The 12173-nt window shown below is 45.1% G+C and overlaps 1 protein-coding gene across 1 annotated transcript; it reads right to left on the reverse strand.

The window, feature by feature from the left end:
- Positions 1 to 9657: 9657 nt before the first annotated feature.
- On the reverse strand, positions 9658 to 11759 carry UBB (ubiquitin B). Its single transcript, XM_045778262.2, has 2 exons — positions 11626 to 11759; positions 9658 to 10745 (listed from the first exon to the last, which is right to left on the reverse strand). Exon 2 carries the CDS (start codon positions 10737 to 10739, stop codon positions 9822 to 9824), a length of 918 nt encoding a protein of 305 aa, XP_045634218.1. The 5' UTR covers positions 10740 to 10745; positions 11626 to 11759; the 3' UTR covers positions 9658 to 9821.
- Positions 11760 to 12173: the final 414 nt, after the last annotated feature.

A 12173-nucleotide genomic window follows, 5' to 3' on the forward strand; every position in this document is an offset into this window, starting at 1 on the left:
GGTGGGAAGATGGCGTTCTCCCGTGGAAGTAAGGCCTTCCTCGGATAAGCCTGAAAGGTCCTTCTCTTCCCCAGGGATTTGCACATTCCCTTTGCTGAATGCTACCATCAGTGACTTCCACTCTGATTCAGGGTGAAAAGAGCAGGAAGGCCTGGACCACATATTGAAGGAGTCTAAAGGGTGGGCCTCTGTTCCCAGCAGAGCCACGTGGCCCCAGAGCTTCCCCCCACCCTCTTCCAGCAGGAAGTTCCCATCCATTCCTACAGCAGGCGGATGGATGCCTGGTTCTGCTCAGCCTGCCTTTCTTCAGGCTCCTTTGAATGCCAGCTGTCGACATGGAGTCTAGACCCTTGCTCCAGTGGCAGGAGCGGGAGGGAAGGGTGCAGCTCTGGGACCAGTAAATAAGAATTATACAAATATCCGTTGGTGTGGATGGAAAACCATGTGCAAAGGTGGGATTGTGTCTTTAGGATCCTGGCAAACTGCCTGAAATGCCTCATAATTATGGGGAAATTCCTGAAATCCTAAAATGCAACCACTAAACAAAATTGTAATATCTGAAGCAAAGAGTAAATAATCTTTTTTCAAAGATTTTCTTTATTTATTTATTTGAGAGAGAGAGAGAATGAGTGGTGGGGAGGGGCAGAGGGAAAGAGAGAGAGAAGTGGACTCCCCACTGAGCAGGGAGCCCAACCCAGGGCTCGATCCCAGGACCCTGGGATCATGACCTGAACCGAAGGCAGACGCTTAACCGACTGAGCCACCCAGGCACCCCAAGAGTAAATATTCTCAACATTCAATGAGCTCTTACAAACCAATAAGACAGCAGAACAAAATTTTTAAAAAATTGAGGATATGAACACAGTTCACAGGAAAAAAAGGTGCTAAATCTCACTCATCAAATAAATGTGAACTTTTAAAAAAGATTTTATTTATTTATTTATTTATTTACTTATTTATTTAATAGAATGAGCACAAGCAGGGGGAGAGACAGTGGGAGAGGGAGAAGCAGACTCCCCGCTGAGCAGGGAGCCCGATGTGGGGCTCGATCCCAGGACCCTCGGATCATGACCTGAGCCGGAAGCAGATGCTTAACCGACCGAGCCACCCAGGCATCCCATAAATGTGAACTTTTAATTATTTCTTTATTTGAATAGATAACATCTGCCCATGGTGAAAATATAAGCAGTTCAAAATATATTACATATTGAAAAAGATGTATCCCTCCCCAATTCCCTTCTTGGAACTGACCATCGTCAGCAATTCCTTATGTATCCTTCTAGAATTATATTATGTATATACAAAATCATTAAAGTATAAATATCCCCTTGTTCAGATACGTGGGAACACATTCACTCACTTCTATTCACATTTCGTGTGTTTTTAGTGTATTGATATTATTAACAATACAGCAGGGACCATCTGTGTTCATGCTCCTTTGTCCACATTTGTGAGAATATCAGTTCGATTCCTAGAAGTGGAATTGCATTTAGAGTGTATGTGCTTTTATTTTTATTTATTTATTTATTTATTTATTTATTTATTTTTAAAAAAAGATTTTATTTATTTATTCGACAGAGATAGAGACAGCCAGCGAGAGAGGGAACACAAGCAGGGGGAGTGGGAGAGGAAGAAGCAGGCTCATAGCGGAGGAGCCTGATGTGGGGCTTGATCCCAGAACACCAGGATCACGCCCTGAGCCGAAGGCAGGCACTTAACCGCTGTGCCACCCAGGCGCCCCTAGAGTGTATGTGTTTTTAAAATATTCATATCTAGGGGCGCCTGGGTGGCTCAGTCAGTTAAGTGTCGGACTCTTGATTTCCGGCTCAGGTCATGATCTCAGGGTCGTGAGATTGAGCCCTGCACTGGGCTCTGCACTCAGCCCGGAGTCTGCTTGAGATTCTCTCTCTCCCTCTGCCCCTCTCCCCCACTGCTGGACCTCAATCTCTCTCTGAAAACAAAATGTATGTTATCAATAGTTACTTCCAGGTGGTAGGAATTCAGGTACTTCAAGTCATTTTACTTTCTTCTTTTTGCCATTCTAGATTATCTCATTTTTTTATGATGAACATGTGTTGTGTTGTTCTCTTAATAAGATAACACATGTGAATCAGACTATTTCCATTTGGAAAAAAAAAAGTAGAAACTCAAACCCAAAAACATCAATAAGGACAAGGCAACAAATTTGTGCTATTTTTTAAAAAGGTTTTATTTATTTATTTGAGAGAGAGAGAACACAAGTAGGGAGGAGGGACAGAGGGAGAAGGAGAAGCAGACTCCCTACGGAGCAGGGAGCCCGATGTGGGGCTCGATCCCAGGACCCTGGGATCACGACCTGAGCCGAAGGCAGACGCTTAACCGACTGCACCACCCAGGCATCCCTAAAAAAATGTGTGTTATAAATAGTTATTACAAGTCGTACACATTCACTTATTTTTCTGGCCCAGAAGTCATAAAGAAAAAGACTGCTAGATTCTTTTTCTTTTTTTTTTAAGATTTATTTATTTATTTTAGAGAGAGGGATCACAGATGGGGAGGGGCAAAGGAAGAGGGAGAGAGAGAATCTGGAGTAGATTCCCTGCTGGGCATGGAGCCAGAGGCGGGGCTTACACGACCCTGAAATCATGACCTGAGTCAAAATCACAGGTGGGGTGCTCAACCCCCTAAGCCACCCAGGAGCCCCACCAGATTCTTTTTCAAATTCAAAATTTCTGGGGGCACCTGGCTGGCTCGGTCAGTGGAGCATGCGACTCTTGATCTCAGGGTTCTGAGTGCAAACCCCATGTTGTGTGTACAGATTTCTTTAAAAAAATAAAAGACGGGGAAATGGGAAAGGTGGGTGAAGGGTTTTAAGGCAGGCACCTTTTGTGATGAGCACTGGGTGTTGCATGTAAGTGATGAATCAGTGAATTCTACTCCAGAAACCAATATTGGGCTGTCTGTTAACTGAGTAAAATTTTAATTAAAAAAAAAAAAGCTTAAAAAATTCAAAACTTCTGTTTTTACAAGACACCATAAGCAAAGGGTGAAATAATAGTCCGAAAGACCCTGTTTACCATAATTATAATAGTTAAATTATTACTTTTTAGAATATATAAAGAGGTCCCAGAAATTAACAATAAGACTGGGCAAAGATGTGTACAGGTAATTCACAGTAAAAATTAATGTCAAAAGGGCGCTTGGGTGGCTCAGTCGTTAAGCGTCTGCCTTCGGCTCAGGGCGTGATCCCGGAGTTCTGGGATCGAGCCCCATGTCAGGCTCTTCCACTGTGAGCCTGCTTCTTCCTCTCCCACTCCCCCTGCTTGTGTTCCCTCTCTCACTGGCTGTCTCTCTCTCTGTCAAATAAATAAATAAAATCTTAAAAAAAATTAATGTCAAGAAACCATATAAAAGGTGTCTACAGGGGCGCCTGGGTGGCTCAGTTGGTGAAGCATCTGCCTTTGGCTCAGGTCATGATGCCAGAGTTCTGGGATCAAGTCTTGCATCGGGCTCCCCGCTCAGCTAGGAAGGAGCCTGCTTCTCCCTCTCCCTCTGTCTCTCCCGCTGCTTGTGCTGTCAAATAAATAAATAAAATCTTTTTAAAAAAATTATGTGAATGTGGTCTCTCTCTCCCTCTTGCAATGTCGTATTGTACTGTACGCACCCTTCTTCTGAGGATGTGAGGTGGTAAAACGCCTGTGTGATGAGATGAAGTGAGGTCAACGAGGTAGGTGATGCGATGGAGAATTAGGCTACTATTTATCTCCTGTCTTTGCATCAGAAGGAGGTGTCTTCTTCCAGACTGAGGTTGACCAGAGGTATCTGACACCAAGGGAGAGCAAAACTTCAGATGGAGTTGGGGGGGGGGGCTACTGTAATCTCACAAATTTAATCAAGGACATGCAAATTAAAACAATAGAGCATCCTTTTTGCCCTTTAAATAATCCAAACTTGGAATGATTCATAATGTATATTAATGAGGGAATGGAGGACAAGGTACTCTTATGTAGTATTGGTAGAAATTTATATTGGTATGGTTTTTTATCGTGGTGAAAAACAATGTGAAATTTACTATTTTAACCCCCCCTTTTTAAAAAAAGATTTTATTTATTCATTTGACAGAGAGAGACAGCCAGCGAGAGAGGGAACACAAGCAGGGGAGTGGGAGAGGAAGAAGCAGGCTCCTAGCGGAAGAGCCTGATGTGGGGCTCGATCCCAGAACTCCAGGATCACGCCCTGAGCCGAAGGCAGTTGCCCAACGACTGAGCCACCCAGGCGCCCCTATTTTAACCCTTTTTAAGTGTACAAGGTGAATGGCATCATGTACATTCACATTGTTGTGCAAACATCACTACTATCGCCCGCAGAACTTTTTCATCTCCCCAAACTGAAACTTCACACCCACTAAAAACGAATTCTTCTTTCCTTTCCCCCAAACCCCTGGCAACCACCATTCTACTCTGCATCTATGAACTTGATGACTCTAAGTACTTCATACATGTGGGGAATCATATAGGAGTTGCCCTTTTGTGAACAACTTATTTCGCTTAGCATAATGTCTCCACGTTTTATCCACACTGTAACATGTGTCAGAATTTCATCCCCTTTGGGGGGCCTGGGTGGCTCAGTTGTTAAGCGTCTGCCTTCGGCTCAGGTCATGATGCCAGGATCCTGGGATCAAGTCCCGCATCGGGCTCCCTGCTCAGCAGGGAGTCTGCTTCTCTCTCTCCCTCTGCTGCTTTCTCGCTTTCTCTCTCTCAAATAAATAAATAAAATCTTTTAAAAAAATAATACTGGAACCAAGTACCATCAGCAATGCTAGTTACGGAGGCAGGGGAGAGGTCATGGCTTGAACTACGTTTCTCAAAGTGTAAGAATGTCAACTGATCAAAAAGGAAAGTGAAATTGGAAATTGGAAAACACTGGGTTAAACATTAAACCAGTTCTTCAAAGCAAAACTTCTTGGAGCCTTTAACACGCTAGGGCACATTCTAAGTCTCCAGGAGGGAGACAACCACCTCCTGAGCTCTTGTGACCACAGTCCTTTTCACAGTGGCCGTGGTTTGGAGGACAAAGTTTGGGAAACACTGAAACCAGAATTTTCTGAAGGTAAAAATATTCCTTACAAGGAGTCCCGGTAGCTGTCGGGTGGTCAGAGGAGTAGATGCTAGAATAAATTCTAGGGGTTGGGAGAGACCTACTGGCTGGAGAGTGAACTTTACCACTCAGCTTCTGAGAACTCCCCCATCCCCCAAAACAGGAGGATAAGGATAGTGATGGGATCAAGAAAGTATGAAGAAGGGGTGCCTGGGTTAAGCGTCTGCCTTCAGCTCAGGTCATGATCTTGGGGTCTTAGGATCTAGCCCTGTGTCGGGCTCTCTGCTCAGCAGGGAGTCGGCCTCTCCCTCTCCCTCTGGTCCTCCTTAGCTTGTGCTCTGTCTCTGTCTCAAATAAATAAACAAAATCTTTAAAAAGTATGAAGAAAGAACACTTATTTTTGTTAATATTGTTGCTCGTTGCACTAAGCTTGTTGCACTAAGTTCAAGATCCTTCCCCCTAAACCCCCATTTGTCTAAAGCTTCCATTTGGAGTTGGCTGGGCCTGATTAAAGGGGAATCATGGCTTGTCCCTACAGATTGAGGAATGAGCATAGAACTAAAATGAAATGTGTCTTGGTTCAGGAAGTCTCATGAGATGTGGTTTCTAGAGGTCCTGGGGGATCCACAGAATGAAAGAAATTTGCGCAGTTTGACTTCAGAATTATATTGCCTTTTCAACAGGGGCTGCGTGTGAACAATGCTGTTGTGTGTAAATGACTTCAGTCTTCCCGAAAGCTGACGGGTGGCAGATTTGAAAACAGCTAGAAAGGAATTAAAATACATCCCCCTTTACACCTCTGAAGCAGCCAATGTTAAACAGGGGTCCACCTTTCCGCATGCATATGCACCCATACACATTATTCTCTAGAGCATTTTTTTTTTAAAGATTTTATTTATTTATTCGACAGAGAGAGAGACAGCCAGCGAGAGAGGGAACACAAGCAGGGGGAGTGGGAGAGGAAGAAGCAGGCTCATAGCGGAAGAGCCTGATGTGGGGCTCGATCCCAGAACGCCGGGATCACGCCCTGAGCCGAAGGCAGATGCTTAACCGCTGTGCCACCCAGGCGCCCCTCTCTAGAGCATTTTTCCCTTACTTGTTACTCCCTGTCAATTCCTACCTCCCGCATTCTTTATTGCATTTAATGTAACCACTCTTTCATGGGCAATTAGGTCATTTCCAATTTTTTACTGCAATACATAGCACTAGGCAAATTTTTGCATTGTTTTAAGCACTTCGACATGTGATGCTCCTAACTACTCTGAGGTAGGTGTAATTAACACTATTTTTATAGATGAGGAATCTGATGTACTGACAGGATAAATTAGTTGCCCAAGGTTACAAGCCAGTAGGTGACGAAGTGAACTGAGCTCAAGCAGTCTTGTCTCCAGAGCCACAGTCTGAATCAGTTCACTGCAACGTTTTTACACAGAGGGCATATAATTTTTTAAATTATATAAAATCCACTGTGCTTTTTTTCTTTTTTTTCCATTTCACCAAGAACTGGCAAAAACGATCTTGGAGTGGAATCAGGATAGACTAGCACCTGGGACCTACTGCCTTCAGTATACCAAGCAAGTATTTAGCACTGTTTTTTTTTTTTTGTCGTTGTTTTTTAAGGTTTTAAGTAATCTCTACACCCAACACGAGGCTCAAACTCACAACTCTCAAGAGTCACAAAGCTCTACTGACTGAACCAGCCAGGAGCTCCTCTTTTAGCACATCTTTGCACACAGGTATGAGCACTCTTTCAGGAAGAATGCATTAACAGAAACCCTTCTTTTATTGGATTCCTAAGTAGAAGAGAAACATTTCCTTAAAGGGCAGGTGGGGTACTTGCACCACAGGCTGTCAGCAGAAAATAGGTCTCTTCCTTCCCATGGGCTCTTTCGCGTCTGCACTAACACTGCAATTGAGAACTGTTACCTGTTAGATGGACTAACTCTGGGTGGACAAAGAACAGCTTGAACAGGTGATAAAAATGAGTTATCCTGGACTCAGGTTATCACCTCTCCCATCCCTTTCTAGAACATCCCAAAAGCAAAACTCCACTCCCAGTCACACTTCCCCCAGCATTGCTGGTACCTTACCAGTAGTCAAGAGAAGTGAACAGGAACCACGAACTACAATTGGCCTCAATTTCCTTCAGTGTGGAGCAAGGTTGGAGACCACGAGTGATCATTTCCCAAACAACTTACAGCACAGGTTGTCGAAGACCAGCACAGAGAGCATGCCCCTTGGTCAAATTTCCAGTTGTGGGCAGAGAGGATTTGCTAAACCCATGAATATGCAGGGGACCCTTACAGAAGAGACCCCGAGAGGATTAAACGGTGTAAGGAGATTCACAAGACTACGAAGAGCTGCAAGCCTGTCGAGACAGTGCCATTTGGGAGAAATAATACAACTGTGCAAGTCCTATTGCCCAAACCACCACTAGCTTTTTATTAAAATACTTGGATTCTCGAGGTTTTCAAATCAAGGGTTTTATTAAGTGTAAAGCAAAGTGTGGGAAAGAACAAGACTCATCTTTGAAACCCAGCTTCACTAGCAAAAGACCTGTTCTTTGAATATTCAGCAAAAAGCCTCCTTAAAAGCACTCGTTTGAGGACATGCTGAAGAGGGAAATACCTAATAAAACACTTGTGGATTTTTTTTTTTTTAAGATTTTTTATTTATTTATCCGACAGAGATAGAGACAGCCAGCGAGAGAGGGAACACAAGCAGGGAGAGTGGGAGAGGAAGGAGCAGGCTCATAGCGGAAGAGCCTGATGTGGGGCTCGATCCCATAACGCCGGGATCACGCCCTGAGCCGAAGGCAGACGCTTAACCGCTGTGCCACCCAGGCGCCCCAACACTTGTGGATTTTATGAGGTACCTAACTCATAGCTGACAGGACACTTGGATTTGAGTTCCCGACTTGCTCGAACTAGAAATAGATGTTGAGCAAGTCAACTGTAAAATGTGGGGACTGGAAAGCAAGTCACTTCTCAATAGTGAAATCCTTCCCATCTAAGTGAATGGTGTGCCTTTAAATCTAAAAAAAGTATTTTTCATCACCACCTCCAAACATTTAATATAGCTTTTTTTGCCCTTCCTGGCCCCAAGCATTTTATTACCACTCTAAGCAGTTGAAATATTAATTCACTAAAAACAGCCCATTAAATAGTAATTCCAGTGTCTAACTTAAAAAGACTTAGTTCAGTACTCCAACTTAGTATTTTATATTCAAATTTAAGTAATTTCTAGGGCAGAAACAAAACTACAGCTAAGAGTTCCGAAAATTACGCAAGCCAATGTCAGGTATACCTGGACTTTCAGACCTACTTCTAGACATGATGTACAGCTGCTTCTTTACGACACACCTCTGGTTGATTTAAGATGTTCTTACTCCCATGGGTGCCTGGGTGGCTCACAGTTGGTTAAGCGTCTATCTTTGGCTGGGGTCATGATCCCAGGTAAGGATTCCCACCTCTGCCTCTCTCCCTGCTATGCTGTCAAATAAATCTTTAAAAAAAGGTCTACTCCTAACAGCACACTTGAAATCACATTTCCACACCAGAAGTTACTTTCCTATAGTGTTAACTTGGGAAAAAGAGGGCTTCCAACTTCTCCCCCTTAACTGCACTCCCTACAACTTCCCATTCTGTCCCAAGTTGAAAACCGCATTCTCTATTTACTGAAGTTACATTACAGGAATCATGGAGAGAGCTAGAAAACTTAGGGTTATCATTAACAATAAAGGGTACCCTCCCATCCAAATAATTCTTATTCCTTCCAAAGTTTTAATATTGGAAATATACACCTAGTGTTTATTATAGTTTAAAAACTGCTTGCGTCTGGCTCACAAGTCTCAGATATCTCATTTGCTGCGGCAATTTTACCTTTCTCCTTACAAAAATGTAAATCTATCCTTATCATTAAGCACCAATGGCAAGGGGGTGGGGGTGGGGGCAGACTGTTGGCAGAACATGCTACTTGATCTCAACAGCCTTGAGTTCAAGCCCCGTGTTGGTCAGAACTTACTTTTTAGAACCACCATCACTTGCTGCTTAAGACCAAAGTCAGCAAGTTGCCTTGAATCAGGACTCTTAAAACCTTTTCAGTTTTCAAACGTGTTGATTAGGACTCCACTTGATTCTTGGTTTGGAGCTCACGTACTGGAGAGAAGATTAGGGCTTCACAACCTATGGTCAGTACTTGTTATCGCTTGACAGCAAGAAGAGCAGTCAACCAATCACAATACTTGACAGCACAACCCAGAAGCCTCAACCTAAATTTCATTTCTATGACTGATTATAGTTTACCACTATTTGAGGGGAAAGAAGGCAAGTTTGCTTTCCCTCAGTAAGCCTATTAATTTTTAATTGTGCAATACATCTGAAATGATTTCCCATTACACCAGAATCATTAACTTATAAATAACCTTGAATGAAGGACAAATTTCCCACAACACCTTTTTCTTAACCAAAATGACAATGCTGATGAAATCGACAAACTAAATGCTAAGCCCCTTCCTTGAGTATGGTTTTAACCAGATTAAGAGTCCCCACACCACTACATAATTTCACGACAGACACCAAATATGCTACCATGCAACAAAACTTTTATTAACATTTTGAACAGCTATTGAGAAAACCAGTGATTCAGCTATTACTGAATCTGGTAATTTCGAAACTTAAATTGGGGCAAAAGGCTATAGTGCAGAGCAATGCCATCATTGGGCACTATGAATTCAAGACGAAGAATTAACAGCCACCCCTCAGACGGAGAACCAGGTGGAGAGTCGACTCTTTCTGGATGTTGTAATCAGAAAGAGTACGGCCATCTTCCAGCTGCTTGCCAGCAAAAATCAGCCTCTGCTGGTCAGGGGGGATGCCCTCTTTATCTTGGATCTTGGCCTTCACATTTTCGATGGTGTCACTGGGCTCCACCTCCAGGGTGATGGTCTTGCCGGTCAGGGTCTTCACGAAGATCTGCATGCCACCTCTCAGGCGCAGGACCAGATGCAGGGTCGACTCTTTCTGAATGTTGTAATCAGAAAGAGTGCGGCCATCTTCCAGCTGCTTGCCTGCAAAGATGAGCCTCTGCTGGTCAGGGGGGATGCCCTCTTTATCCTGGATCTTGGCCTTCACATTTTCGATGGTGTCACTGGGCTCCACCTCCAAGGTGATGGTCTTGCCGGTCAGGGTCTTCACGAAGATCTGCATGCCACCTCTCAGGCGCAGGACCAGGTGCAGGGTCGACTCTTTCTGGATGTTGTAATCAGAAAGAGTGCGGCCATCTTCCAGCTGCTTACCAGCAAAGATGAGCCTCTGCTGGTCAGGGGGGATGCCCTCTTTATCTTGGATCTTGGCCTTCACATTTTCGATGGTATCACTGGGCTCCACCTCCAGGGTGATGGTCTTGCCGGTCAGGGTCTTCACGAAGATCTGCATGCCACCTCTCAGGCGCAGGACCAGGTGGAGAGTCGACTCTTTCTGGATGTTGTAATCAGAAAGAGTGCGGCCATCTTCCAGCTGCTTGCCTGCAAAGATGAGCCTCTGCTGGTCAGGGGGGATGCCCTCTTTATCTTGGATCTTGGCCTTCACATTTTCAATGGTGTCACTGGGCTCCACCTCCAGGGTGATGGTCTTGCCGGTCAGGGTCTTCACGAAGATCTGCATTTTGACCTAGATTTTAGGAAGAAAATATTAGTATACCATCTCAAGATCTTTATATTACCGAGGGCGCCTGGGTGGCTCAGTGGGTTAAGTGCCTCACTAGATTTCAACTCCGGTCATGATCTCAGTGTCACGGGATGGAGCCCCGAGTCAGGTTCTGCGCTGAGCATAGAAGGAATCTTCAAAAAATATATATATTTGTATTACCTACACTTATAATCAATTCTCCAAAACAATTAACTTCAGCTTCCAAAGTGCTTTAACCCCATTAAAGTCCCTCACAAGCCCCCCCCATAACCTTAAATTAGCTGAGTACAAAATGTAGTCAAGGCTTCAACTTAAACGGGATAGAAGGACCAAAAAAAAAAAAAAAAAAGCCGCGATGGATAATAACCAGAGCCCTAATTATTCCAGACTCTTCGCCAAATCGTCTTCCCCCGCATCCCCGGGGTTTTCCCAAAACCTGAGAATACGTTAAATTAAAAAAAAAAAAAAGCGCCCATAAAACTCGGTAAGTAAAACTGCCGTTTAAGCAAAGGTGAGGTGGGACCCTTTCACCGCGTCGGGATTCAAAATCCAGACCGTTTTCGGAATCGCACTGGACTACCTCTTTTCCGCCTTCCCCCTCTGAAGCAGACGCGATGGAATCTCCATTGGTTAAGTGTCGGTTAGTCTGTGTCGGCGCGCGCGCCAACCGCCCCCACTCCCTACACGTAAACAAGGCCCACTCTTCCGGAAAGGCCCGGCGCCGCAGCGCCGCGTCACCTCGCCCGCCCCTCCCCCAACCCTTCTGCCTGAGGCGCCCCCCCCGACCCCCAAATCCGCCAGCCAGGTCTCACTTAGAGCCCCTCTCCACTCCTGCTAGGTCGCGAAAGCTGCCGGCCAGTACCTGTTAGCGAACGCCAAGACACCGAATACAATCACGTCGAGTCACCAAGACGCTAAGACACCCACACCCGACAATGCCAGCCGCTCCTGAACGCTCGCAGCTCGGCGGGGCTGAAATTTATGCAGCGTCTGTTGCGTGACTCATCACTGCCGACGTAGCCGCCGTGTCCGTACGCTGCGGAAAGTAGTTCGCGCGGCCCCACCTCCCGCGGCCCAGTTAGACCCTCCCACGGAGCCCCCAAGTTCCTCACAGCTGAAGAAAGGACCCCCAAAAATCACTTCCCCTCTCTGCCAGGAGACTCTTCTCCTCCCTTAGGAAAAAGTGGGAAAATTATATGGCGGATGGATTTGAGTTAAAGGGACCTTCCTCGAAAGCTCTCGAAACTTCCTTGCGACGCCGGCGCTGATTGGTGAAGCGTGTGAAGGCGAGGCCAGCGCTGATTGGTGGGAGACGCGGCAGCTCGGTTGTTGCTGGGCTCCCAGCTGGGGTGGGTTAGCGCCGACGTTGCTAAGTAACTCAGTGCGCGTGCGCCACAAAGGCGCGCCTTT

The sequence above is a fragment of the Ursus americanus genome, chromosome 14 (assembly GCF_024610735.1).
Source record: "Ursus americanus isolate L20-20 chromosome 14, mUrsAme1.1.p, whole genome shotgun sequence".
Taxonomy (NCBI): domain Eukaryota; kingdom Metazoa; phylum Chordata; class Mammalia; order Carnivora; family Ursidae; genus Ursus; species Ursus americanus.

Coding starts and splice junctions, on each gene's coding strand:
- UBB (XM_045778262.2), bottom strand. CDS start 10,739: ATGCAGATCTTCGTGAAGACCCTGACCGGCAAGACCATCACCCTGGAG.